The 27148-nt window shown below is 27.2% G+C and overlaps 2 protein-coding genes across 2 annotated transcripts; both read left to right on the top strand.

Annotated features, from left to right (window-relative positions):
- Positions 1 to 16807: 16807 nt before the first annotated feature.
- On the top strand, positions 16808 to 20886 carry EIN_429700 (protein serine/threonine kinase, putative; the record flags this gene model as incomplete). Its single annotated transcript, XM_004261917.1, has 4 exons — positions 16808 to 17001; positions 17076 to 17395; positions 17614 to 18636; positions 18749 to 20886. 4 exons carry the CDS (start codon positions 16808 to 16810, stop codon positions 20884 to 20886), a joined length of 3675 nt encoding a protein of 1224 aa, XP_004261965.1.
- A 5311-nt stretch (positions 20887 to 26197) lies between these two features.
- EIN_429710 (hypothetical protein) lies at positions 26198 to 26789 on the top strand (the record flags this gene model as incomplete). Its single annotated transcript, XM_004261918.1, has 2 exons — positions 26198 to 26575; positions 26631 to 26789. 2 exons carry the CDS (start codon positions 26198 to 26200, stop codon positions 26787 to 26789), a joined length of 537 nt encoding a protein of 178 aa, XP_004261966.1.
- Positions 26790 to 27148: the final 359 nt, after the last annotated feature.

Here is a 27148-nt window from a genome sequence, read left to right on the forward strand (position 1 = left end):
AAATTTATTATCTAAACTCTTAATATAACTCATTATCAGATCCAATCTATCTTCTATGTTGAAATCATTATCAGAAATGTATATATCATTGTTTTCATTTTTATTTTTATTCAGTGTTATTACACCTTTAACACGATTTATATGATAACCAGGTATTTTGAATTTTATGTTAAGACTAAATGTAGGAATCTTTTTTATATCAGCTTCGTATTTATTATAATATGTTTCAAATTCTTCTTTACTATCAAAATTAATAACCGTTTCATATAAATTCTTGAATTCTGGTATAGCTTTTTGTTTAGACATTTGATAAGAAATAAAGTACATATCGTAAATAAATTAATATATTTATTTTATATCGGCATATTTCTTCAACATTGTGTTTGGATTAATTTTACCGTATAATTTTTTATCAGAGCATGAATCTTTTGTAAATTCAAAACAATCTTGTGCTTTACTAGATAGATTCATATCTTGTAAACAATCATCGTAACACTATTTTCTATCTTCTTTAACAAATATGTTGAAACAAGTGAGTAATTTAAATAAAGTGAGACCTTTATTTTTTGTGAGCATGAATTTCAGATTTTATTTATGACAATATACTTCTATCTTCAAGTTTATCTTTTTGTGATCACTTTCTTTGTCATTGTACATAATCCGTTTTGGCATTGATATATCAAGTGTTTCACCCAATTTCATAATGTTGTAAACACCATAGAAGTTATCAAGATTACACAGTATTTTATCTTCAATTGTATCAATGTCAACATCATTTTGATATTTGTCAATAGGTTGATAAACACCTATTTGACCACCTATTCTTAGCTTTTGAACCATATTTCATAATCTTTCCATCACTCTTTTCAGACATTCTATTTGGAACAAATACATCAATATCATATAATTCAGTTGAAATAATCTTAACAACTTTTGACTTGTTTTTGAGTTCACAAGGAATACGGTCGCAATATTTGTAATAATGGATTCCACCAGATGTTGTCTTTATAATTCCTGTATTAAGATGATATTTATTTATAATTTGTTGTCTCACTTCTTGTGTATTTGTAAAAAGATATTTAGATTTTTCAAAACTGAAAGGAATATTTTCATAATAATTTGGATTTGGTATTCTATCATGAATATCAAAATCAATGATAGCAACTTCTGAATGATTTGTTTGAATAACTGATCCTGTTTGTTTTCTATTATCTAGTGTACCATAACAATCAATTCTTTCGTCACCACATTCATCATCATCGTAATTCTTTTTATCTGTGTTAAATTTAAGATACTGATATGTTGGTTTTGTTGAAATATATGGTTTATAAGTGAATTGTGAATTTTCTTTGTACCATTTTTGATATTCTTCTTCACTGAGTGTTTCATAATCATCAACAAATTCACCCATGTATTTAAAACTAATATGCTTCTTGTATACAACTTGTTTATCATTATTCTCATATGTTTCTATATATTTTTCATATTCAGATGATAAATTATTGTCAAATGTTCTTTCATGATCTTCTTTAAAAAATGTTGTATCATAATTCATATTATAAAAATCAGATTCTTCTTCTTTGATATATAATGGAGTACACGTTTCACAATTGTCATTATGAACTTGCATTTTCAAATGAACACCAGACAAAGCAGTTTTATGAAGAGTTAGTCTCACATATTTATATACAGATGATTTGACATCTTTCCAATATGATTTTGATTCTAATTTTTCATTGAGTTCTTGTAATTGAATTTGAAATGATGTTTTTATAATATTATCATCTTCTTCGATATTTTTATTTAATTCTCTTATTCGTTTTTTCAATTGTTTTTCAAGACTCAATATTTCATCAACATTGGAAATTTTCTTATATTGAAGCAGATAGTTTGTTCCATCAATTGTTGTTTCTTTTTCATTAACTTCTAGATATGATGACGGACATAATGTTTATTTATTTTCTTGTTAACTCCTTTAATTTTTAATGAAATAGGTTTATCAATATTGTCATTATTAAATGTTGTATAACATTTTGAAGCTTAAGCAACAATACTGTCTCCTTGTGTCTCAATTGATGCACCTAACAGTTTCTTTTCATGTTGAATTCTCTCCACATCACTGTTCAATACTGGTTTATATTTGTCATCAGAACAATAGAATGAATATGGCAACCATTTGTAAACATGTTTATTATAAAAATCATGATCAATTATAATATGTTTGAAACACTGTTTGTTATCATCTTCAGTGTCTCCAGACACCGCAAAGTACATAGAATCAGTATCTCCTTCTACAAAATGGAATCTAGATTGATCCAAGCATTTATTCATGAAATTATAAATAAAATTCAAATACCAATATTTAACATTATCTAAGGTGAAAATGCGCATTGTACTGGTGTTGCAATCTTATATGAACTATTGTTTTCAGTTGTAATATATCTTGAGTTTGAAATCTTTCAAGTATCAATGTGGAAAACTGATTTATTTGATTTGTAAGCACCTTTTTTATCAACTATTTTTGTTTTGTTATAATTGTCTGTTCTCATACCGTCTTGACCATATGATGAATTTGATTGAATCTTTTTGAATAAATCTTTAACTTTATCATTATTTAATATTGCTTCTTGTCTAGTATTCATCTTATCATTAACAAATTTGGAGAATGAATCATGTTTAGTAAATGTTACAAACGATTTAATATCTTCTATAACAAATCCAAATTCATCAATGAGAAACCATAAATAATATGAACTGAACACCATGTATTGATCAACGAAACCCATTCCTTTGTCTGATAATTTGTTAAATTTTGTGTCATATGTTTGTGTGAGTTTTCTTTCAATGATATCTTCAGTTTTTTATTCTTTTTTATTCATATAATCATACATTTTTTCACCAATAATATTTTTACTGAGACTAACATCTATATTTCGAATAATTGGTAAAAAGTTGATACAATGGTTTAATTACTCATTTGGAATATATCCTTTGACTTCAGCAATAAATAAATCTTCTTTCTTGTTGATAATGTGTCTTGCAAATTTTTGTTGTTTGTCTGTTAAATCAAACATTGCCATATTAACTGAACCAGGCATGTACATTTTGTAATTTGTATAAGGTATGTTTTCATTTTCAATAGATGAGAAACATGAAGGATAAAGAGAATTAAAATCAACATCAACAAAGTGTGTAATAATATTTTGAGTATTGTAAATATTAATTATATTATTGATAACATCATAGTTCAATTTAGTAATTGTTTTTTTCTTTTTTAATATTCCTTCTATGATGAACTGTTGATAATCCACCATTAACACCTTTTCTAACAGGATTCACAACTCGTTTGTCATCTATGTTGTGAGTAAGATTATTAATTGTTGCGTAATTTCTTATTTGAATCATGTACCTGCCAACGACAGTATCTCTATGTGAAGCAAATTTATTACAATAATTACAAGCAAGTTGAACATTTCCAACACTGTGTCCAAGCTTATTGTCTATTTTATCCAAAGTTGGTTTGTTATTTTTTGTGAATTTACACTTGCAATACACACACGTTCCAATATTATTTATTTCTTCAAAGTGTTTAAAATCTTCATTGGTAATGTTGTTTGTGGTGTCTCTACCAGCAAATTTGTCTTGTAATTGATATCTATATACCATATTTTTAAAATCATAATTAGTTAATTCATACCTTTCTTCATCTTTCACATTTACTTTATATTCTTTATTAATATCAAAATCATCGTAACATTTCTAATATTTTGAAGCAGATGCTAAACTAGCTAATGAAATAGAGTTTAACATATCTAAGTAATCTTGAGAATACAAAACAATTAAATTATCAATTATTGGAAACATGATGACAGTATCTTAAATATTGTAAAATTTAGTGTACTCATAGAAATATGAATATTTTTTAGCGTCTTCCAAATATTTGTTATAATCTTCTTCTGACAATTCTTCTTGTTTAAGTTCATTGTAAAAGTCTTCTCTTGTAAATGGATTTGTTTTTAATAACTGTTCTTGAATATTTTCAGTTCTAAGTTGGTTATATGGAAAAACACCTTTGACTTTAGTTTCAGCTTTACCAAATTTTTGAGAAGCTTCATCTAAACTTAGTGGACCAGTATAATTCATTGCATCTTTGAAACATATTTTAACATTATCATATGTAATAGTCAACATCTTACAAGATGAAGATGAACCAAGAATATTAATATTTTTAGAATCAATATTATCAAGGTGTTTAATAATGTATTGTGTATCGAATTTTTCACTATTCCAACCTAATACATTGACTTTGGAAACCCAGTTATTAACTAGTTTGAGAAGATCTTTATTTTCATGATACATTGGATTAATATTAGACATGAATGTACTGATGTTAGCATTCATAATATCAATTCCAAGTTTAATAATGTATATAATAGAATCTTCAACGAAGTTTTCATTTGTTGATATTGTTTTATCATTGTTGATGCTGAATTTACAGAAATATTTTGAACTTATTGTGTCGTTTAGATAATCAGAAACAGCTAAACTAAATTCTGACAATATTGCGTTAATTGTTTCAGCCGAAGGCATGAGTTTCTCGTCACTATCACTTGTTTTATTTCCTTTATAATCGGTTTCAGTTGTTTCAAAATCATATGTCATATAATATTTCATTGGTGTATATTTCAAATTATGAGCTTTACAACATGTGTATAATTTATCTTTGAATATTCGTGGACAATATGGTAAAGAAGAATCTTCAGTTGTCATTTTAATATCAAATGAATCATTACATTTATCTTCATGATGTTTTAATTTACATCTTCCTTCTTTAGTATTTAAGCAAGACTTAACTCCACATTTTGAACAAAATACATATTCAGTTAATTTATTGATATCACGACAAAACATAACATGTTCGTTTCCGTCTTTGAAAATGTGAGAAATTATATTCATTTTTTCTTCATAATCTTCATTGACATATTTATGAACTAAACATAGTTGACATGATACAACATCAAAGCTGTATTTATAAACAGATAAGTTGAAGAATTTACAAAATTGTTCAATCTCGGTTTCATATTGGAATAAATTAAATGTCTTACTAGTGTTATCTGATTTGTAAAATTGATTGTAATATGTTTTTGCTAATGCAATTAAACTTGTATATATGACTGTTGATTTTTTAATGGTTTCGTTAGTTTGTGCTTTGTGATAAACTAGTGCTTTGAACATACACAAATTATCAGATTTTGTATTTGCTATCATGATATTTTTATTATATTTATTGTAAATTTCTAATTCTTCGTTAGCGATACCAGTAGAACCAAAATTGTATTTGACAACAATCATATCTGTAATACCGATGTAAACTTGTTTTGAAGATATAAGATTGTTCTTAGCCATATCTGCTTTTCTCATTATTTCAGATTCAATGTTTGAAACCAAATTAACAATATCATTATCATTTTTGATGATGCTATCTTTTGTAATAGACAACTTGTTATTTTCAACGTTCTTAATATGATATTCATATGTTTCTTCATTATTATTTGTATGCAATTCTTCAGTTATATATTGAAAACCAATATTAATCTTGCATGGCTTATTTGCAGACTGAAGTGAATTATTAAGTAATTTTTTAAATGATCAAGATTATAAATTTTGCATATTTCCCTTTCAACTACTGGAACATCATATTTATCACGTTTGAAACTGCTAGTGTCAACTCCTTGTTCTTCAAATGTTGGATATCTTTCATCAGTATGTGAATCTTCTCTGTTATTAATTAAACATTCAGTAAATAATTCTATATCATGTGGCTCTGAAAATACAATACATTCATATTCATTATTTCTTAACAAGTCTGAATTTTGAAGTTCAACATGTTTGTTCAAAATTTTGTTAAGTTTTTCTCTAACATCATTGATCTTAGTTTTTATGACATCTTGTTTATTAGAAAGTTCGTTGTATCTTTCTCTTATTTCATGTTGATGATGAATTTTTTCATTATATATTTTATCAAGTGTTTGTTTCAATTTTGAATAATTGTAAAAGTTTGATTTGAAATATGTTTTATCATTTCTTGTGTCTGTATTTAAATGATTTTTTTGCAAATTAAAATCTTCTTTCGTTGTTAAATATTGTTTTAATAACATCTTGAACTGTTTCAATTTTAGCAAATGGAATATTTCTGTTTGGATAAATTAAGAAATATTTATTGAGTAAGTTTTTGAAATCTTGTTTTGTAACTCTTGGCATCTTTATTAGAAAAAAAAACAAAAAGCGAAAAATAATTTATGATAAAAAATTACTAAAATTATAAACTAAAAATAAAATCGTGTTGTTAAATTATAATAATTGCATTAAAATATTTTTTGTTATAATAACTTCAAACTCATTTCTAATATCATCCTTTAATATTTTAATTAAATTTGAATAATGAATTAATTCAGATTTGGTATCTTCAAAATATTTTTCAATATAATTTGAAATTCGTTCATAATCTCTATCATGAACATACTTGTGACTTTGTGATGGTCTTTTAATAGAATTATTACATGTAGTAAATCTAGTAATAATTTTTGGATTACCATGTTTGTCTATTATTTCGTATTTATATTCATAACATGTAGAATTTCCTTTTATAATCTTGTTTTTGGAAATAAGTTTTTTATTAGCTGTAACTTCTGTATTCATTTTATAAGAAAAAAATATAAAAAAACCAAATTTAAATTTTTATAAAAACCATCTCTTCCAACCACGAGGCTTACCCATTATTTATAGATGGTTATTGGTCTCAGTAACTGCGTTCCGTGGAGGTGAAAGGTGATTGTCTATTATTATATTAGGAGTAGTTATAGTAGGTCACCCATCATCGCCAAGATGTTTGTCTAGTTTTTTTAAAATTATTTTATAATAAATTCAAAAACATATTTTCAATTTTTAAAAAATATATAATGTTAGAATGTTTTACTAAATATTAACACAATTGTTGTAAACAATAATCAAAAAATGTCAATTTGATGATAAATACTTATTAAAACTCCTAAGGTATGATGTTTAATCCTTATGGGTTTTACACCCATGTGTGTCAAAAAACCATAAGGAATAGAGTCAAATCCTTTGGGAATATAAATATTGAAAAATGGGTATATAAATGAGGATTAATCCTTGGCAAATAATTTTGGAGGTGATAAGTGACCTACTATAACTACTAACGCGTCCCTCGCGATTTAATTAAAATATTATAAAATATAGATAAAAAAGTCATTGTCCTAACTCTACATAATTTATATACTACTTAATTTAAAAATAAACTCGGTACTATCAGGGTCTATCACGGAACAGGGAAAAATTTGGAACTTGTCCCAAAAATGCATTTTAAAACGAAAAGGGGTATATTTTCTTTGTTTTTATGACAAAAATAAAGTAGTTTTAGTATTTTTCATAGTATTGTTTGTTTTTACGATCTTCAAAAGTTTTTCTTTACAGATGGTACCTTTTTGCCGCGGTCGTTTTTTCACTTAAAACGACAGTTAACAATTAAACTATAAAATATTAAAATGTATAGTATATAAATAAATGGTTTATTAATATAATATTTATACTATATAAAATAAAACTATTAATTATAATTGATAATATTATATAATATTGAAAATTGTTTAATAACGATAGAATAATAATTTAACTTATTAAAATAAAATTTGTTATTAACCATATCATGTTCACACGTTGAAAGTTGCTTTTTGTTGTACTCTTGAAATGACACTAAAAAACGACGATAAATTTACATGTGATGTTGAGATAACCGATTCTGTATTATCTGCAATTATTAATTCCTATTGTGATAATTGATTATTTTTCGTAATGACAATTACTATTTTTTATTACCCAACTTTTTAGTAAATTGTGTTTTGCTTTTTACGACAAAAATGGGGTTTTCCAATATGCCAGATTTAAGCTTACAAACAATATTATGGACTAAATTTACTTGGATATACTATAAATTATAAAATCACATATTATAAATTTTTATATTGAATTTAACTTAAAATTAGTAATAATCATATTTAGGATAAAAAGACAACTGTTAATTTTTGGTAAATATAAGTTGAATTTGCAAATTCACCAAAATGCTCAACTTTGGTTATACATGATCTGAAAACGCGTTGAAAATGAAAAAAATCATGCAAAATGTTATTTAACTACTTTGTGTTTTTTATTGTGGTATGTATGTGATAATAAACATGATACCTCAGTTATTTTATTAAATTGTATTAAGACTAATTTATATATACAGACTCAATTTTATAAAAATAATTTTATTAGTTAATTTCTTTAATTATTTTATTTACTATATTACAAAATATGTTTAGATTATAAAAAATTTAATAATACAATAAATTTTGATTATGTAATTATATATTATTTAAAACAACTCTATAACATTTTTAAAATTACTAAAATATATTTTTAAACTTTTTATTTGATAAATATTATTAAGTAATAATAATTTTTTATTTTTATTGGTTTATTATTTTTCTTTGGTAAAAATACTATAAATATAATATTTTATTTTTATTAATCTTTTATTGTTTTATTATTATAAAACTAAATATTTATAATTTTAATTATTTGAATTATTATTTTATATAATTTAAGTAAATTTAATTTTTTAATTAGTAATAATAGTTAATTAATTAAACTATTATATACATTTTTCTATTCTTATTAATCTAAAGAATATAGACTAATAGCTGTTGGGTGATTTTATAGTCCCTATGAAAATCGCCGACTTTATAGTGGTCTTAAAAGTTGCTGACCAAAATATTTAGTTAAATAACTATTTAAAATACCATTTATCATGTAAAAGGAATTCAAAAAATAAACCACATAAATTTAATATAATTATTATTAAAAAATAAAATGAAACAATACCGTCCCAATTATATCTTCTCAAATCATTTTTTAAATTATATTTATATGATTATAATATAACAAATTATAACAACTATTGCGTTTTTACACATTTTTGAGACTATAATGAATATGGTATAATTTATTAAAGATAATAGTTATTTTATTTTAAAAGAAGTCGGCGACTTTTGAAGGGACTCAAAAAATCGCCGACTTCTCAGTAATATCAAAAGTCGCCGAACAGCCATAACTGTTTTATTAAAAACTGTTTTTAATAAAAAATTAAATTATGAAACATAGTAAAATATATAATAACTTTAATATATAATAATGAAAATTATAATGAAAAAATACTGCAAAAATTCAATCATTGACTAATCGAGGCTTCTATTTGTTATGCGTTATGGATAAACGGACTCGTTACATTTATCAAATTATGCAAGTTACGATTCTGTTTGTCGATTTGTTTTCTTTAAAACAAAAGAATGAATTAAACAACTTTAAACTGTGTTATATATCTTTTGGTCAGCCCACGGTATGTAAAACTTTTGATTATCAACAAAATAATATAAACAACTGTTTGATGTTTGAAAAATTAATTCCAAAAAGCAATAATTTTTGAGTAATTTCATTTATCTATATTTTAATAAAAGTATAGTTAATAAAAAATTTTATTTTAATAAATTAATTATTATTTTATTGTTATTAAACAATTTTCAATATTATATAATATTATCAATTATAATTAATAGTTTTATTTTATATAGTATAAATATTATATTAATAAACCATTTATTTATATACTATACATTTTAATATTTTATAGTTTAATTGTTAACTGTCGTTTTAAGTGAAAAAACGACCGCGGCAAAAAGGTACCATCTGTAAAGAAAAACTTTTGAAGATCGTAAAAACAAACAATACTATGAAAAATACTAAAACTACTTTATTTTTGTCATAAAAACAAAGAAAATATACCCCTTTTCGTTTTAAAATGCATTTTTGGGACAAGTTCCAAATTTTTCCCTGTTCCGTGATAGACCCTGTTTGAATGACTCTATATACACAAAACTATTTTTGGTATAAATATAAAGAATAATTCAATTATGATAATTTTATATTATTTGTTTTTATCAATTTTCATTGGGAAAATCACCTAATATTAATTCAAAATTATTTAAACAGTTTTGGGACAATTTAAAAAAATGTTAAAAGAACAGTATTTAGTTGTTGGGGAGTTAATATACGTTTTTAACAATATTTTAACTATTAATTATTATCAATTACAATTAGTTTTTTATTTTTTGCAATACATCACAATTTGTTTAAAATGTATTTAACAGTTAAATATTATGAGAAAGATTTGTATCCATTTATTATTAACCAAATAATAAAATTTGCCCATTAAAAAATTTGAAAAAAATGATCATAAATAAATTAGTAATTTAAACTCTAGATCGTATTTGTAAGATAAAAATAAACAGACATACAGTCTTATTTAATATGTAATTACAGATACTCAAGAAATATCACATGCAATTACATTTTTGAGTGATGTAATGATACAAGCAGATTAATAAAATTTAAAATAACTTCACATTTTATTAGATTTTCCTTTAAATTAAACCACTTCAAAACATCCAACGACAAATAATCTCGATATAAAATGGTGCGAATTGAAAGTATCATATTTTCACAATCGTGAATCAACAAAAAAGAACCTCATTTAAACACGTGTAGTTAATGAAACTATTCTAAAAATAATTAAAAATTAAAAAACCAGAAAATGAAAAACTAAAAAATAATAATAATGTTATTAACGAGTTCGCCGAAAAAAATACGAACACATAAATTGTATGCGTGAATTAAAAACGCATAGTTGATAAAGTTTGTTTTGTTCTGTGTCGTTTAGAAAATTCAAAAACAGAAATAGATGCTTGATAGAAATAGTCTCTGTCAAGGACATTGCTGCTCTCGACACTCATTGATAAAAAATGAAGGGCAAAGGGTCAAAATGTTGCCAACACACCTTTAAAACATTTGTATTCTCAAAGTGAGCCAACTCAACATTGGAAACCCCGAAATCTTTTCCAAAAATTGATATTTGGCACATCTTAGTCAAATAAGTTCTCAATTATTATTTGTTTTATTTAAGTTGTTGGCGGACAAAAAAACCGCCTTATAGTTTTAACAGGTTTTCCCTTTTATTTTTTTAACCAAACTAAAATTTGCCTTTTATTACTCTTCCTTTTAAAAAAATTACAATGAAAAAATCTAATTTGTTAATAAATTTGTTTGAGAAAACTTGTTTTGGTTTTTTCTTTTCAAAAATTTGACATGTAACTTTTTTCCTTATTGTTCATAATATTTTTTTTCGACAATTTTGTGTTTTAGATTTAAAACAAAGACAATTAAATTTGGTTTATTTCAGTTTTTTGAATGAGCTGTTTTGGATTATTAACAATTTTTAAACAAAAAGTAGCTAACCCTTTTTAAGTTTTTTGATTCGTTTTTATTTTCGGTTTTTTGTTGTGAAAAAAATAATATCTACATTCTGATAAAACATAACCAAAATTCAGCAAAATCACCAAGTTGGTCATTCGGACCCTAGGTATAATAATAACTCACTTTCTAATTATTTTCAACAACAATTAGTTGAATGAAAACTTACAAATTTATTGTTTTATTATAAAATTGATTGTTTGTGTTAATATGTCTTTTTATTGTATTAAAATTTCATAAAAATAACATTACCATTAAATTATTTGACAAACAAATCAGTCCGTCACACAACCAACACATAAATATAATTTGGTATTGACTATTTTTTTAACATAATTGTATAACAATATATCATGTTTTCTAAAAAGTTTTGTTTTTTTGATAAATATGTTGGGTAATTGTTAAATTTTTTTTATTAACACCTAAGACTCTTGAAAAAAAAGAAAAACAATTTTCAAAAAAATGTTTTCAATTCCAATTTTATATTGTTTATGCAAATCAAATGGTAGATTGTACAGCAAACTTTTTTCGCTACAATGTGCGCGGATAATTAAATAATAAAAAAATCGTCGTTTCAGTTTTTTTTCCAAATTTTTCCCGATTTTTACAATTTTACCTAATTCCCGGGGTTTTAAACAATTATTTGTGTATAAGTTGATAAAAGGACAACGTTGGCGACTGGGACAACGTTTTACAACAAACTCTACAAGGTTGGACGATGCCATATAAAAATATTTATTTTTATGTTAATTTCGTTGTGTTCTAAACAGCACATTTGATAACGAAAACTCGATAATAGTTTTATATTCAAAATTCAATACAAGTTGTTAACAACTTTGGATCGAGTTGTACAAAAATTAACAATTTGTTTTGACTCACAAAAACAATTTATGTCATTCCAAAAATACATATTATTTATAATTAGTTGTTTGTATTAACTTTATCCAAACACAGTTAAATAATCATTGAATTGTTGTGTTACACTATTATATTATATGGTTATTGTTTAAAATTTAAAAATAGAATTTTGTCATCCTTTTTTTCTTTGTCAAGTGATTTTTCAGCCTTCTGTAGTTTTATTTATTTAAACCATGTCTTGTTGTTTTTTATGGAACAATAATTAAACCAATTATTCGGTTATTTTTTGATGATCTCGTATGAAATTAATTAAAACAATAAGGAATTTTGTTTAAATAACAACAAAATATATACAATTTCGTTGTTGCAATAAAAATAAAAAACCGTTGCCTTCTTTTTAACAACTTCCATTTAACTTTACAAATTTAAATAATATTATACAGTAAAAATTCTATCGGTGTGTAAAGTCATGAAAATGGTTTTCCCAAGGTGTGTAAATTTTTTTTTCTTTTCTTTTTTAATTTCTGGCAAAAAAAAACTAAAAAATAATGAAATTTGTAAAACTATCCACAATCAAGAAAAATGACAAAATGTATTTTTTTGTTTTTTTATGAAAAAAAAAACGCGACACGTGTAAACATAAAATAATATTGTGAATTTTTTTAATTTGTCTAATTGTTTAGAATAAGAACAACGCATTGTGTTTTTGTATAAACACGTGGACTTTTGGTGCGGATTCTTGTCAATTTACAACTCGAGTGTACCTTGATAATTGCTTCAATTGCTTCTTTGTCTTTTGTTGATAACCTTAAAAAATGTGCTTGTTCACCGTGTTATTGCACGGTAGCATAAGGTGAGTGTCGATTTTTAGCCTCAAACGTCATCATCTTGTCGTCCTTTGCCTTAAACTTCTTTGCGTCTGCAACCATCTTGTCCACCTGTTCCTTTGAGAGTCTTCTTTCCTATTGTCTCGTCTCCAGCTGACACATTTAATATCCCATTTGCATTTGTGTCAAATGTGACTTCAATTGTGAGACTCCACATGGTGCTAATAAGATACCAAACAACCCAAACTTTCCAAGCAGGTTGCAATGTGATGTCATAGATGCCTCGCCCTCAAAGACTTGGATGGGCACGTCAGGCTTATTGTCTGCATGTGTCGTAAATATCTGTGACGTTCTTGCTGAAATTAATAAGTTTTGTGGTATCAATTCTGTCATCACACCAATCACAAGCGTTCTCTTGTGATTGGTGTGTGGAAGTCGGTGCATTTTTTATTATCATTTAAAGTTTGATATTTTTTTGATAAGCATTTTCTGCTTTTCTTTTCTTATCTTTTTTGAATTTATTATTGTTTGATAATTTTTCTCTTTTTAAGTTTTTATCAGGGTCGGCCAAACAATCATGTTATTGAAAAAAAAACTTAAAAAACAAAAAAATGGTAAAAACATTGATTTTTTTATTAATTAATTATATCAGACAAAACAGAATTGTTTTTTACCAAAAATGAATAAAAAAAGAAATAAAACGATAAATAATTTTAAAAACTTAATTTAAGGTTATTTTGAATATTAAAAGAAGAATTCATTTTGGATTCTTTATTATATTATTATAAAAAGATGAAAACTTAGAACGAAATAAAACAAATGCCTGTTAAAGTAGATTGGATACAAGACAAGTTGGCAGATAAAATAGTTACTAAAACATTTTATTGTATCATTTGTGGTAAAATTATGAGCTGTAATGGTTTAAATTTACATACTTTACAACACAAAACAATATTTGATAATATAGAACTTAAAAAATGTTTGATAAAAAAGTATTTTAATGGTAAGCGATTTTCAAACAATTGTGAAGGTAAAGGAATTGATTCTTATGTTTTTGAAAACCAATTAGAAAATGAATATAACACAAGAAATAAGATAAAAGAAACAAACATGACTATCGCTCAAATAATTTCTGAAAATGATTTATTATGTAAAACAGATGTAATTAAAAATATAATACAAATAATTATTCAAGTTGCCGAAGAATTTGGAATTAACACAATAAATAAACTAAGTCTTTCAAGAACATCGATGAGGCGATTCTCAGAAACTGTATTTGAAAAAGAAGAAGAGAAAAAGTTATACATAATACAAAAAGATAAATATGTTTCAATCCAGACTGATGAGTCAAAGATACACTCACATTCTCAATACATTTTTATAGTCGTACAATTAACCAAGAAAATATAATACATAATTTTATATTAGAAATGTCAACTCTAGAAGCCAAATCAACAGGAAAAGAAATATTCAATAAATTAAAAGTTATAATAGATAAATACAAAATTAGCCAAAGCAAAATTATTTCGATAACCACAGATGGGGGTGCCAATGTGAATGGCAAAAACAGTGGTGCCGCGACATTATTTTGTGAATATATCAACATAATTCCAAAACAATTACAATGTGATAAAAATTGGTGTTATTGTCACAAAATTAATTTGATATCCAAATCACTTGAATCAATAATCACTGTAAGCAAATTTGTTAATTTTTTTAGAACAATTTGTAACGTTTTGATAGAAGATTCAATTAAGAGCAAAACACACAATTCGGCAGTACCAACTGATTGTTGTACACGACGGTTAAGTGTTGGAAATATAATTGTGTTCGTTTACAATAATTGGAACGATATTGAATTAAGATTGTTGGAAATGTGTGTTGAATATACTGTTATCGATGATGTTGATATATTAGACTGTATATTGTTTTTTCAAAATAAAAATAACTATTTTATAACTTCTTTTTTAATTGATACAGTTGTTAAATTGAACAATTTAAACAAAAATTTACAAATTGAAAATGGGTTAATTGTGAAAGAAACTGGTAAAATTGTTAATTTTTACAACAATAATAATGACAAAATTAACAAATTAAATAACAACGATTTTTCTGAATTTGAAAATATAAATGGTTGTAATGTGGTTATTTGTTCGGCACAAAAAGAGTTGTTTTTGGAAATACTAGAAAAAATTAAAAAAGGAATCGAGTTGAGATTTAATTGTGTTAAATTTAATGGTTTTGAGAGTACAAATAATTTGGTTTTCACAAATTTGGAAATTTATACATTGTTTGCCTTATATTTTGGCAAAATAATAAAAAACAAACAAACTGTTATACCTCTACAACTTGAATATTTGTTGGAAGAAATTGTTCAACTTAGAACAGTTGTCAATGATGAAATAGAGTTCGTGTTAGTTAAAAACATGGATGTTAATTGTTTTGATATTTACTCTTATGTTGATATAATTAAAATATATCCAAAATTGTGGAATTTTCATTTGTATATCTCTGCTGTTTTTCCAACAAGTACAATGAGTGAATCTGGTTTTTCTATAGCAAAAAATACCTGGCAACCAAACATTTCATTTTCTTCATTCAACGCGAGAGTTGTGCTAAAAAAGAACAAATCGATATTGTAATAAAAAAATAATATTTATAATTAAAATTTTTTGAAATTTTGTTTAAAATGTTAACTATCGTTTTATTGATTTAAAAAAACATTTTTACATTTAAATTTTTATTAATATTTTTATTTGCAATTTGCTAAAACTAAATAAATAATGACACGTATTTGAGATTGTCACGAAGTTGTTTAAAAACTGGATCTTGGCCGACCCTGGTTTGATAATTTTTCTCTTTTTAAGTTTTTATTTCCAAATCTTTACTCTTTTAAAATAAAAACAAATTTGCAATTGACATTATTTTTGCGGGTTTTGGTGTTAAATATGTGGGAAATCATTATATTCTATCGGTGTGAAGGTGACTTTTGATTGGTCAAAACCACACACCGATAGAGTCACACACGGATGGAATCACACACCGATAGAATTTCTACTGTATATATTAAAATATATGGAATTTTTAACCATAAAATCTGAATATGCCTCGTGTAGACTTATCTATTCGAAGTGGTAATTTGTATTTATTTGTTATAACAATTTTATTATTTAGAACTATTGTAAAGATAGGAAGAAGTTAAAAATAAGAAAGAGGTATTTTATCCATTTTATATAAATATACATACAATCAAATTTTAATGAATAATAAACATTTTATTCATAGAATAACAAAATATTGTTTTTTAAATTAATGAATTTATAATTATATTTTATAATATATTTATATCAAGTTTTATTGTATTTTTGAATATGATGAATTATGGTTGAGTGGATTATTTAATTATAGTTTGTCTTTTAAAGTTATTTTGTAAACAAAAAAGCTTCATTCATATGTAAATATCGGGCATTAGGTTAAATGTGAAAAAACTTGAAACAATTGGGATAGTTTTATAAAAGGTCTTACCGAAATATTTCAATTTTATCGGCCCAAAATATACTCGACAGCGTTCAAGACAGAGCACTTTTAAAGACAGACCGTGTAATAAAATTTAAGGAAGTGTGGTAAATAAATGATAACTAAAGCATCTAAATCGTTTATTTAAAAAGTTTGAAAGTATCTCTAAAAAACAAATATATATGATAAATTTGTTATTTGTATCTGTGTTGATCATATTGGCGTTATCAACATGTCCATTAAATGAAATTGAAGGAACAGAATATGTCTTGACTGGAAATGAAGTGTGTGAATATACAGAGTCGGTTATAATTACATCAAGTAAGTTACAAATAAAAACTGGCTCGACTTTAAAAACAAAAAAAATTTGGAACTTGTTGGAAGTAATATCACACTCGAATCAAATTGCATTTTGAATGTTTCTGAATTGTTGAAAATAAAACATGGAAGTACGTGTAATGCGACTGGCAATTCAATTATAAATACCAATCAATTGGAATTAAGTTCATCAACAATAGATCTTGAAGATACTTCAATTATAAATACCAATCAATTGGAATTAAGTTCAAATTCAAAAATTAATCTTTCTGGAAATTCCATGCTAAATTCTGTTGGGAATGTCATTTTTGTAACCTCTTTATTTAAACTTTCTGAAAATGCGCGCCTTTCAGTGAAAGGTAATATATCTTTAAGTGGTGGTACATCTCCAAATAAACTTTCAGGAAAATCAAGACTTTCTTGTCATTCTTTGAATTCTAAGACAGTTGGCAGTCAGTTTTTAATAAATGAATATTCACACGTTGAGTTGCAAGGCTCTTTTATCTTTAAATTATCTAGAGATATTTTCAAATATTGAGTTCAACACAACGAATTAATTTTGTATCAAAATCATTTGAATTGACAAGAGAATTTGATGCTGATAATCGAAGTACAATTCAAATAGAAAATCTTTCTTTAACTTTGACAAGCACATTTAAAGTCTCCACAGATAGAACAATCAAAGATCTTCCACTCTTTTTTGTATCGAATACGGTTACAATAACTGGGTTTAGTGGTTTTACACATGATTGTGATTTCGACTTTTTGTTCACAAACAACACTCTTAATGAGTCATTATACACAACCCCATTCAAAGTACTTTTAGAAGGTCACCTATTACGGTATGGTGCTTCAGATGAGATATATTGTCATGTGAACCACACTGAAGACACACCATATCCATATTACATCGAAAATTATTGCCCACTCACTGATGCATACATCACGCCAATTGACACCTTTTATCAAATGAAAGTCAAAGTAGATGCGCCTAAACAGAGTTTAAATGTAAAAAGCACAGAAAACGAAGAAAATGTGATTGTAATTGGAAACCAAAAATACGATTTGTCACTCACCGAATTTATTGAGATTGAAATGATATCTGACAACCAAGTTGTTTTGAATAATATTATGATAACAAAAAACGTATTTCTCGTTGCTGTGAATGGGTTTGAATACAATAACACGTCGTGCAAGTCGGGGTATTTCCAAAACGGCATTTTTATCTGTCAAAATCATATACCATGTACTGAAGGTGGTAAGACCACTGATGGAAGATGTGTAGCATGTCAAGTCGCAAATTGTGTGACGTGTGATGGCGACAAAGGTAACTGTATAAAATGCAAAGAGAATTTGACATACAATACCAATACAAACATGTGTGAAGAATACACAAACTGTCTTTCATTTACAAAAGACAAGTGTCTTCGATGTAACGATGGCTTTGTATTTGAAGGTAACAATTGTGTTAAAATCACCGAAGGCAACGGAAATTGCCAAATAAAAGTAAGCGTTCCATCAGAGTGCTTATTGTGTGATTTAACAAACATGACATTAATCAACAGCAATGGAGTATGCAGTGTTGTAGACAGCAATGTTGCTGTTCACAGTCTTTCAAACGTTGTTGAATGCAAAAATGGGTTTTATGTACAAAACAACATGTGTAACAATTGCACAACCAACAACAATGGAAGTCTGTTGTGTTCGTCCAAAAACACTGAGAAGTGTGATAAGACGTGTATATGTGAAAGAAGATGGCAGTGTCTGTGTCAAAAATGTGTGTTCAGAAGGAATAAATAACGAAGAAAATGGGAAGTGTGCACCACAAATAGACAACTGCATAAAATACGTGAATGTTATGTGTGTAGAATGTTCTTTTGAGTACTCATATGATGGCAATGTGAGTTGTGTTGAGCCATCAAAAGTTAATGTGAGCTGTGGAATGGCAACTCCGGTTGGGTGTATCAGATGTGATGGAAATACCTTCCTGAATGTATCGACACACAAATGTGAGGCGTGTAACTCAAATTGTGAAAGTTGTTTGAATTCAACTAAGTGCCTGTCATGTGTAGATGGGTACTTTTTGAGTGACCACATCTGCAAATCCAATGACGCGTTGAATGACACTTGTGCACGAAAAGTGCCAAATGGGAATGGTTGTTTGGAGTGCAAAGTTGGGTATTACAAAAAGGGAACAGATTGTGTGCTGTGTGATGTCAAGTGTGGTGAGTGTATGACAGAGAACTCGTGTATTAAATGCAATGCAACAAATTACAAAACGAGTAATGGCGATTGTCTTCCACGCTCTTCGATTTCGACGTGTGCTGTTGAAGTGACTGAAAGTGGCTGTTCAACGTGTAAAAATGGGTATTACACAGTCAATGGAAATGAGTGTCAGAAGTGTGTTGAAAGGTGTGCAAAGTGTTCAGAACCGACTCGGTGCACATCATGTGATGACACATATGTGCTCAAAAGCACCAGTTGTGTGAGTTATAACACCATCACAAAGTGCACCAAAACAAAAGACTCAAAATGTTCATCATATACATTTTGGTATTCACCAAGTGACGATGGCACGTATTGTTCAAAGACAGCTGTGTGGTGGGTAATACTTCTAATAATTGTCATTGTCATTTCAATTCTTGTGTTGGTCATAGTGTCGGTCTCCTTTGTTATGGTTAAAGTCATAAAGCACAAAAGAGATACCAGCAACTTCACACTTTTCAAATTGAAGCACACCAATATGACTTTTGTCGAAATGGCAAATGGTCTGATAATTCACACCAAAAACAAAGGATTTTTGATCACTGATGATGACCAAGACTATGACGAAATTGATGTTAACAAACAAATCAAGAATCTGTTTTCTATTGGAAACACAACAAACCATAAAGTCAAGATTCAGTTCACTTCTAAAAATGATATTGAAAAATACACAATCCGTTTTGAACCTTCAATTGTAACAATTCCTCCAAAATTCGCGTGTGAATTTAGTCTATTTCTTAGTCCATTGTGTACATCGACGATAGACAGTACTTTTGTTGTTAGTTATCTCTTTACCACGAGTGATAGTACAACGTGTGCATATCATGTGAATTTTAAATACACCACCAAACTATCAACACGACTTGATCCAGACGAGTTGATTGAAGAGAAACAACTCGGAGAAGGTTCTTTTGGAATTGTGTTTAAAGGTTTTTTCAGAGGAAATATCGTTGCTATCAAAAAGATGAAAAATTTAGTCAATTCTTCACATCAAATGGAAGAATTTGAGAATGAGGTTTTAATGTTAGACAAGTTTAGAAGTGAATATATCGTTTACTTCTATGGCGCTGTATTCATACCCAACAAGATATGTATGGTCACTGAATTTGCACAATATGGCAGTTTACAAGATTTAATGAAAAATAAAAAGGGTGAAGTTATTAAAATAAAACTTCGTGTTAAATTCATGTTCGATGCAGCAAAGGGAATTTTATATCTTCATGAAAATGGGATGCTACACAGAGACATCAAACCAGACAACATCCTCATGTTGTCATTAAATTTGAATGGAAATGTTAATGCAAAATTGACAGATTTTGGAAGTGCAAGAAACGTCAATCTACTGATGACTAATATGACGTTCACTAAAGGTATTGGTACACCAATTTACATGGCACCTGAAGTGTTGAAACAGGAAAAATACACAAAAAGCGCGGACGTGTATTCATTCGCAATAACCATGTTTGAATGTTTTTCTTGGAAAGATGCATATCCTATCACCACATTCAAATTTCCTTGGAAAATTGCAGAGTTTGTTTCATCTGGAAAGCGTCCTGATATAAGTGATACAATCCCAATTGTGTTGAATGAATTGATACAAAAATGTTGGGTACAAAAACAAAAAGAGCGATTAGATATTCATCACATAAAAGAACAGTTGCAATCTCTGTTTATATAACAATAATAAAAATATTCAGAAATATACTATAAAAATAATTTGACTTTAACCAGTGATATTAATTGTAATGGTTTTATATGAAGTGGATATTATTATAACATAGAACAATGTTCCTCATTTTTTAACTTGTCAAAAAAACTCCAATTAGAATTAGCAATACATTTGGGTCTCTTAATTTCTTCAATATTTTTCCTGTTTCCATTATGCCTTAGGAAAATAAACAATCATAAAAGTAAAAAGGTTAATATTAATACTAAAACGAGATCATTTAATGGATCATCATTATTAGTATCAATTAACTTTAAAAATGAAAATACTTTCAGTATAATTTCTTTTAGGCTTTCCTTTGTAAAAAATGGATCTTAATTATGTTACATGATGAAATTAATAGGGATAAAAACATGCTTAGGGAAAATTTGCTTTTTGAAAAAATAAGACTGAAAAGGCTATTTTTACGGCAAAAAAAAACATTTTTGGTAAAGCCAAATTTATAAACATTTAAATTATCGGGACATTAGGTATTGTCAAATTTTATATTTTTAAAGTCAAATCTAAAAATAAAAGACAACAAAAAATAAATAACATATAAAAAACAATTAGCGTTTTTATTATTGAAATTAGCGATTTTTTTATTAAATTTTATTTTGAAAAACTAAAAAATATATTTTAAAAATATAGCGTATTTTTCAAATTAACAAGTAAAAAAGATCAATGAAAAAAATAACTAACAACAATAATTTAATTTTAATAAAATGTATATATATATATGGTAGGGTGCGCAATCCCAAACCAAAATTGCTCAAAATGCCCGTTTTTTACATTAAAAATCTATTTGCATAAGACAATGATTATTATTCAATAATCGCAATCTACAAATAACATTTCAAAAAGGAACTTGTAGTTCCTTTTTGAGATATGCCATTTCGACCAAAAAATCAAAGATCAACAACAAAAAACCAGTTTTTTATTATTTGTATTTATAATTTCAAAATCATTTTCATCACCAAAAAGAAAAAAATGCCAATTTCTTCATCTTTTTTTTACAAATCTCCAAAAAACTTTATTCTCTTACCACAAAAATATAAAATTTAATGGTAAAAAAAAGAAAAAAGGAATAACTTTGAAAATAAAAGGTATTAACATGTTTTTTTAAGTTGAGATTATTTTTAGCTAGTCTCAACTTAAAAACAAAAAACAAAGAAATATAATCTGATAAATTGTAAAAAAAACCGAAGTCGGTTTTTCTCTCGGATATAAAATGATTCATTTTATCGTTGTAGACTTTGTTTAGTAATGAAGTTCTAAATGTGGTGGTTCCACACAGCTTCACATTGGGGCCAAAAAAACTCAAATGAGACAAAATAATCATTTGCGTTTGTGATTGAGTGTGGCTATATTTTTTGTTTATGTTTTTTAATATTTACCATACATTCGTTACTGTCATTATAAACAAAAATATTAAAAAACAAAAATAAAAATAAAAGTTGTTATATTTTATACTTATAGGTAGGCCACAGAGCCGTTACCGAAGAAAAAAGTTGCTTATTTTTTGTATTGAAAAAAAGATTCTTGCATTTTTTCTTTGATTATTTATGTTTTTTCTTAAAAAGTAGTGGATAAAGGATTTTTTGTCCTAACTGTTTTTTGTTGGCAAAGAAAAAAAAGAAAGAATTTTTTTCAAATCATAACCTAAATTGGTTATTTTTGTCTTTAAATGGTCGAAAAAAGCACCATTTAATTAAATTTTAATAATATTTTTTACTAAAAACAATAATTATTTTTAAAATTGTATAATAATGTTTTTTAAAAAAAAGAAAAACTTTCAGATTCATTTGGCAAAACGGGATGTTTTTTACCAATAAAGAATAGTTTTCGATAATAATGTAAATAAGCCAATTTTTAATACCTTAATTAACGGGAAATTCATCCTAATGAGTAAAAAATGACACAAAAAATCAACTTTTTTCTGCTCATATTTAAATGGTTCTCAAACCTCAAAAAACAATACCATCAAATAAAAAAGCATTATTTCCGATACATGTCGGCAAGCGAAGAAATTGTCTTTGAGAGAAGTATATAACTTATTATTGTGTGTGTGGGATAATCCAGATTTTGATAAAAAGTTCATGTGTATATCTGAAAAAAAACAAATTGGACAGGACTGAAAAGTCCATTATAAATTATAATCAATTAAAGTCGTTTATGTGCTTTCAGATACGTTGACAGCAGGGTGTACACCAAGTATGTCCTTGAAGATGTTTGTTTTAGAAAGCTTGATGGTGAAAAATAAAATGGTTTTTAAAATATCATTTTTTTGTTGTGGATAGACTTTTAAGAGATTTAATAACAACATTGATTATTTTATTAAAATATATACCAAATGTTTTGGGACCGTCCTTTGCCACCACCACCTCTTAAAATAGAACATTTTTATATATAACATTTATATTTTTTTTCAAAACAATAAAAAAATAATAACAATTTTCTAATGTACTTCCCATAACTGTTGTTTTTATATTATTAAATTAACAAAAAAATCAAATTAATTTAATTATCATTGTAGTTTCAAATTTTCATTGTTGGGAGTTTGTATTTGTGCAAAAGAATTTATTATGACCCCATCTCATTCATTTTAAGCATCTATTTGAACAATTTTGCTTGTTGTGACCAACAACATTACTCAAACTACACTTCCTTATTTGTTTTTTCCCAAACCTCCCTTTCTTGTACGACGTGGTTTTGTTGCATTGTTCTTTTCCACTCTTTCGACTAACACTTGTGGTCTTTCTCCATTTTGGTGTTGTATTTTTGGATCCCTGATGTTCACCTTTGTGTGATGAGCCAAATTTGTAACAGTAGAAGATGTTTCACTACTAACGACCGTTGTGTGTATCTCGTTAGGTGATGCTTTACATTTTTCACTTGGATCTCGACATTTTTCTAAAAATGAACACAGTCTGTCCTTGAGAAACGGACTGCTTTTTATCGCCGCCTCCACTTCTTCAAGACGATAATGAAGATCACTGTGGTCACATAGAGAGTCAGAAAAGCTTTCATGGCGAACACCGATCGTGTGTGTTGTCTTTTTGTATAAATTTCCTATTAGCTTTTCTCTTGAAAAAGCAAGAACTGGGAAATGAAAAATTGAAAATTCGACATACAATTTGACCATATGAATACATGGAACATTGGTCGTTTGATAAGCTTTACACTCACACCAAGTTGTCGTACAAGGTTGTTGAGTTGAACACGCCACAAGCTCATTAGAATGTTTATACATATTACAAAGACTATCAACAACACCACAACTAAGAAAGTGAAGTATAGTTGGTGGTATTATTAAAAGTGCGGTTGTAGTGTCTTCAAATACTTCTCCTTGCAAGTTGGTATCACAGTTTCGACATTGACAAACAACAGTTTTGATAATTTCATCCAGAGGAGTTTCTCTTGATCCCGTTATTAACTTTATGAGTCCGAAAAAACCTTCAATACGATTAGTTGTACGATCACCCGTTTTTAATCGAACTTCAGATGGTAACCATCTGTTTTTCTGTCTTATTAAATTCTCAATGACTCTTATTTTATCATTTTTGTTAATTTTAACTTTCCCCTTTCTTTTGTCTTCTTTTGTTTCTCCAATAATTTCCAAAAATATTTCGGCATCCTCAACGAGTAAATCACCCGTTAAAAATTCCGAATCTGATATGGCTTTTTGAATTCTTTCTCGTTGTTCTTGATTCATTTCATACCCAGTCAGTTCAACCAACTTTGAGATAAAGTTAACTTCGCTCATTTTCCCATCAATCATTAAATAAAAATCATTTACTATTTTTGTATTTTTCCAAACGCCACTTGTAAATCCCTTCTTATATGTCTCACACAATGAAAGATAGTAATTCCGTTAAATGATGTCTCCATTTCTTTTTTAGAAAAGCAACGATCACAGTAGACTGAAGATAAATTCACTTTTTTGCTTTTCAAAAACTCAAACAAATCAATGAACGATTCGGTAGTGCGATTTCTAAGTATAGAGAAAAACAACACCTTTGTTTTGTTGTGAACATCACCGAATACACCAATAACAAGAGGGAAATTGAAAGCGTTTGTTGCAGCAGTATCATCAATAAAGACAAGTGGAGGCATCGAGTTAATATATCTCGTATTAAAGCAATAACAACATTCAAATCTTCCAGTGTCATCTTTGGTTATGTGTGTGGATATATCCCCCAGTGTATTACAATAATCTATTAAACGACTTGCTTGTTCGTAATTCCTTCTGTCATACTCAGCTTTCCCAGTATTTTGAATCCGCTTGGTATTTGCAACAACATCAAGATTAACTCTAACTTTTGCGGGGGTTTCACCCATTGCAAACATGGATGTTATGGTATGCATTTGTTCTTCAGTAAAGAAATATTTGGATCTTGGTGGTAAATATTCAAATGTGTGATTGTGTTTATTGGTAATAATTATATGAGAGATTGAGGTTTTGTCTTGAGTCGAAACAATTCTCAAATTGCTTGAACAATTTTTAAAACAACAACCAAATTTTTGAACGTTTTTAGTTGCGTCGGTGTGAAGCGCTGTATATAATGCACATTGAAGATTACCAGCGGTAAACCTTGTTGTGTTATTCACCCTCTGAGTTATCGTTTTTGCATCATAAACAAGTCTTTTGAGACCGTAAACAACACAAATTGGAGTTTCAACAGTCTCATTTGGATCATTATCATTATAAATGATCGTGTTTTCAATTTCCATGTGTTTTTATTGTTCTGGATATATTAGATTATTAACTTTAATTAAACTAGAAAATCAAAAGGGTTGATACATTAATTAAATTTTATTAGACTATAATATATATATATATATATATATATATATATATATATATATATATATATATATGTTTATCACATTTCGAAATTGTTGAAATTGTAATTAATTAACGAGTAAATTGTGTTCGAAAAAAATAATATAAAAAACAACAGTTATGGGAAGTACATCAGAAAATTGTTATTATTTTTTTATTATTTTGAAAAACAAAAAAATATAAATGTTATATATAAAAATGTTCTATTTTAAGAGGTGGTGGTGGCAAAGGACGGTCCCAAATGTTTTTGGTCTTTAGAAAGATTTGTTGTAGTTTGGAAATTTTTTAATGACATTTTTAATAAATAATAGTAAAAACAATAATTGAAAATGTCTTTAAAAATTTATTGGAAAAAAATAAAATGCCTTCAATTAACAAAGATTTTTTTCTGATTAATTTTTAACTCAAAAATAAAAAACTTTCATTCGAAATCCATTCATGAAACCCAAGTATCAAACCCAACGAGAACCACCAGTGTTCAAAGCGGCAGTTATTTGCAATGTTAATCGACTCAAACGGAGGCTCGAGAACGAGCCTGAAATTTTTGCAAGATTCAAAACCCTAGAAGAAGAAGTGAATCAACAACAATTTGTGAGAGAACAAGTGGAAATCATGCTGTCTGAGTTCTATGATCTGCCACTTACCCGCAAGGGGTGGATTGAAGAATTTAACGTGTTTATGGGAGGAGAAAGAATCGCGGGGTCACAATTGACAAAGATATTCAGTACTTTTAAAAAAAGGTGGCATTCCTTTTTTGAATCTCGACGAGAGGAATGCTCTCAATGCTTTCATATCCAAGGGACAAGAAGAGAGGAAGTTTGTAACTCTGATGGAAGCAACTGAATTTGTTATGACCACATTTGGGAAAAAGATGACAGTCAAACAAATGTCAAGTGTTGTGAGGAAGATTGGTGATCTTGATGTTAAAGTGGCAGAAACAATGGAGAAAGGAAGGGCTGAACTATACCCCAAAGAGGTGAAAATGTACTTGAGAAAGATGGAGAAAATGGTTAGCGGCAAGCACGCTTAGATAATTTATAATCTCGACGAAGTTGGTTTCGACCTCTTTATCGATGGAAAGAAGAAGGCAGTATGTCTTGACACGTTGAGTGGTGAAGCAGTCTATACTACACTGGGATAACGTGGAGATAGAATCACACTTCTAGGGTGCATCTGCGCCAATGGAAAACCCACAAAACAAATGGTGATCACTACTCGACTTCAACTTGATGGAAACGTGCTTATAAACATCAATTCTTCTGCGATTGTTGTGACTCAAAAGGTTGGATTCATCAATTCTGATTTTTTCTTTGAATGGGTGGAAAAAGTCCTCGTGCCTGATGTGAAAAGAAAAAGAAAAGAGTTGAAACTGAAACGAGAGAAAGCCAT

Source organism: Entamoeba invadens (assembly GCF_000330505.1).
Source record: "Entamoeba invadens IP1 unplaced genomic scaffold scaff_1105074726713, whole genome shotgun sequence".
NCBI lineage: Eukaryota > Evosea > Mastigamoebida > Endamoebidae > Entamoeba > Entamoeba invadens.